The sequence below is a fragment of the Salvelinus sp. IW2-2015 genome, unplaced genomic scaffold (assembly GCF_002910315.2).
Source record: "Salvelinus sp. IW2-2015 unplaced genomic scaffold, ASM291031v2 Un_scaffold2620, whole genome shotgun sequence".
NCBI classification, from domain to species: domain Eukaryota; kingdom Metazoa; phylum Chordata; class Actinopteri; order Salmoniformes; family Salmonidae; genus Salvelinus; species Salvelinus sp. IW2-2015.
Window position 1 is genome coordinate 40,816 of NW_019943928.1, and position 3,438 is coordinate 44,253.

At 45.5% G+C, this 3,438-nt stretch overlaps 1 protein-coding gene across 1 annotated transcript in view; it reads left to right on the top strand.

The window, feature by feature from the left end:
• Positions 1-3,227, top strand: part of LOC112074405 (ankyrin repeat and sterile alpha motif domain-containing protein 1B-like) — a 35,115-nt gene extending 31,888 nt beyond the window's left edge. Inside the window, exon 6 of the mRNA XM_024141586.2 lies at positions 3,003-3,227. Within this exon, the coding sequence (XP_023997354.2) occupies positions 3,003-3,227 (225 nt within the window). The remainder of the gene's footprint in view (positions 1-3,002) is intronic.
• Positions 3,228-3,438: the final 211 nt, after the last annotated feature.

The window sequence follows — 3,438 nt, forward strand, 5'->3', positions numbered from 1 at the left end:
TTAAAGTAATGTCAGAGGGACTTTACCACCACCCCCGGGCGGACACACAAACACGCACGCATCGCACGCACCACGCACGCACATGCACGCACGCACGCACGCGCACGCACACACACACACACACACACTTTTCTGTGGATTGCCCTTACTTGCATCTCTCATCGCTGCATCTCTCCATCCTCTCTATGAATCTTCCATCTCTCCATCTCTCTATATCCCTCCATCTCTCCATCTCTCCATCTCTCCATCTCTCTATATCTCCATCGCATGATTGTGATCCATGTGTTTATTTCCATTGTTGAGAAATATTATACACACTGACTCACAGCCAAATGATCTTCTGGTCACTGATCACACTATTCACACAGACACACACACACCACCACTAATGCTTTTCTTGGGTGTGTTTGGAGAGGTGACCGATGTTAAGATGTGCAGGAAAAGGAGTCCAGCTTCATACCCAGGAACACACCCAGGAACACACCCAGGAACACACCCAGGAACACACCCAGGAACACACCCAGGAACACACCCACGTTAAGCCACCTCTTCCATACACATATGATCAGCCTATACAATTCATTAGAAAGACATCAACCTCACTAATTGCCACTTTACAGTCCAAAACATCATCATTAGTGTAGAGCCTGAACATAGCAACAAAACACGTAAGATCATTGGCTAATATAAGGGGTGTGTTTGACATGTGTGATCTAATTGATGTGTTTGATCATATGGCTTTTTCACATGCTGTATAGTAGGGCTGTGATGATCCCAGTTTTTCACATGCTGTACAGTAGGACTTTGATGATCCCAGTTTTTCACATGCTGTATAGTAAACCTGTGATGATCCCAGTTTTTCACATGCTGTATAGTAGGACTGTGATGATCCCAGTTTTTCACATGAGGTAAATATTTATCAATCATCATTCAGCCTCTATAGAATTGTATGGCGTGTGCAATGTATGAAACCATCGCTAATGAAGAAACACCTGGATCATCACAGCCTACTATACAGCATGTGAAAAAACTGGATCATCACAGCCTACTATACAGCATGTGAAAAACTGGGATCAATCACAGCCCTACTATACAGCATGTGAAAAAACTGGGATCATCACAGCCCTACTATACAGCATGTGAAAAACTGGGATCATCACAGCCTACTATACAGCATGTGAAAAACTGGGATCATCACAGCCTACTATAACAGCATGTGAAAAACTGGGATCATCACAGCCTACTATACAGCATGTGAAAACTGGGATCATCACAGCCCTACTATACAGCATGTGAAAAACTGGGATCATCACAGCCTACTATACAGCATGTGAAAAACTGGGATCATCACAGTCCTACTATACAGCATGTGAAAAACTGGGATCATCACAGTCCTACTATACAGCATGTGAAAAACTGGGATCATCACAGTACTATACAGCATGTGAAAAACTGGGATCATCCAGTCCCTACTATACAGCATGTGAAAACTGGGATCATCACAGCCCTACTATACACAGCATGTGAAAAAGCCATATGATCAAACACATCAATTAGATCACAACATGTTCAAACACACCCTTATATTAGCCATGAATCTTACGTGTTTTGTTGCTATGTTCAGGAGCTGCAGTCTACACTAATGATGATGTTTTTGGACTGTAAAGTGGCAATTAGTGAGGTTGATATCTTTTAATGAATTGTATTGGGCTGATCATTATGGTATGGAAGAGGTGGCTTAACGTGGTGTGTGTCCTGGTGTGTTCCTGGGTGTGTTCCTGGGTTGTTTCCTGGGTGTGTTCCTGGGTGTGTTCCTGGGTGTGTTCTGGTGGTTCCGATGGAAAGCTGGAAACCTCCTTTTCCTGCATATCTTAACATCGGTCACCTCTCCAAACACACCCAAAAAGCATTAGTGGTGGTGTGTGTGTTTTGAATAGTGTGATCAGTGAGTCATTTGGCTGTGAGTCAGTGTGTTAATATTTCTCAACAATGGAAATAAACACATGGATCACAATCATGCTATAAGTATGTCAGAGGACTTTTACCAACCACCCACCACACGACACCTACCACCAACCACCACCACACACCACCACCAACACCACCTGTTTTCTTGGATGCCTTTACTTTCGTCTCTCCATCGTGCATGCATTTTTCATACCTTTTTTCTGTATTCAATCTCTCTTTTCTTAATTTCTTCTCACTTTTTTTTTTTTTTTTTTTAAAAAACTTATACAAGAGAAAGTAAAGTAACCTGGAACATTCATTCGTTTTTTCTTTGGACAGAAACTAATTGTGTAGAACAGACTCACAGAAATCTGACCCAGTCTTAATAGACCACGTCAAATCATTTTCTTCTTTACTGTTCTAGAACATGACATTTCTATCTGACTGAACAGCAAGCACAGCGCGTGCTTTCTCTCACCTCCTGCCATTCAAGGCAGTGAACGGATGGGTGTTCTCTCTAGCTGGCCAGACTGGCGGTGTCCCCTGGGCTTCCTCTCGCCCCTGGCCCCCGGGACCCGACCCCCCAGTTGGTACTCCTCCTGAAAGAGACCGTCAACACATCGTCCGTTACAATCTACGTTTACAATTGGATCCATCAATTGGATCAATATCAATTTATCAGGTTGGACAAGCTGTCTGTGGCTTGAAGCAAATTCTAAGGTGAGGTTCTGTAACAGTCATTCCCCAATTGGTAAACAAACCAAACAAACGGTTTACATTTACCAAGAACCCCACCCTCTCAGTGTAATAAGCCTGGGGCTGTTACTTTTAACCGGGCAATTTAATATTACACCGGAACATTTCACACAAATAAAGAGGGAAGGTAAAAAATAACCAGCACTGTTTCTCCATTAAAATGGATATAACACGACGGAACAGAACGTACCTGTATGGGCGACACAGCCACCAGGTTGGAGTCAGACTTTGGACAGTCGACCCTTGGAGAGCTTTAGGTCCAGCCACACTGCGAGGTATGGATCTCCATCCTGCCGCAGGGTAAAAGGCCCTGTCCTCGTAACCCAGACACCGGTGCCCTCCTAGGTCCGGCCCTTCCCGACACAACTAAACCTCCATCCACCACCCGTAACTGGCCTCCCTGTTCCACCATCGATCCGGCGAAGGAGAAGGAGGGCGAGGCGCTCTGGGGGTTCTGGTTAACCCCGGGTGTGGAAATGGTGTGCGATAGACTTAACCTGAGGTTGGGGGGTCGTCGTCTTTGAGGGGGTACTTTGGGGTCTTCAGAGCCAACGCGCTCGTTTTGTGTGAGGGATAATGAGGGCGGTGGGCAGTCCAATTCCTAATTTCAGGGGGCAGGGTTACCGAAGCGAAGTTGCCCGTGGTTACCGCGTGGTTCCGGCTGGGTGTGGGGGTCCGAGGGGTGGTGTTTCGGGTCTTTGGGGTTGGGGTTGGTTGGGAAGGTGTAGAGTGGTT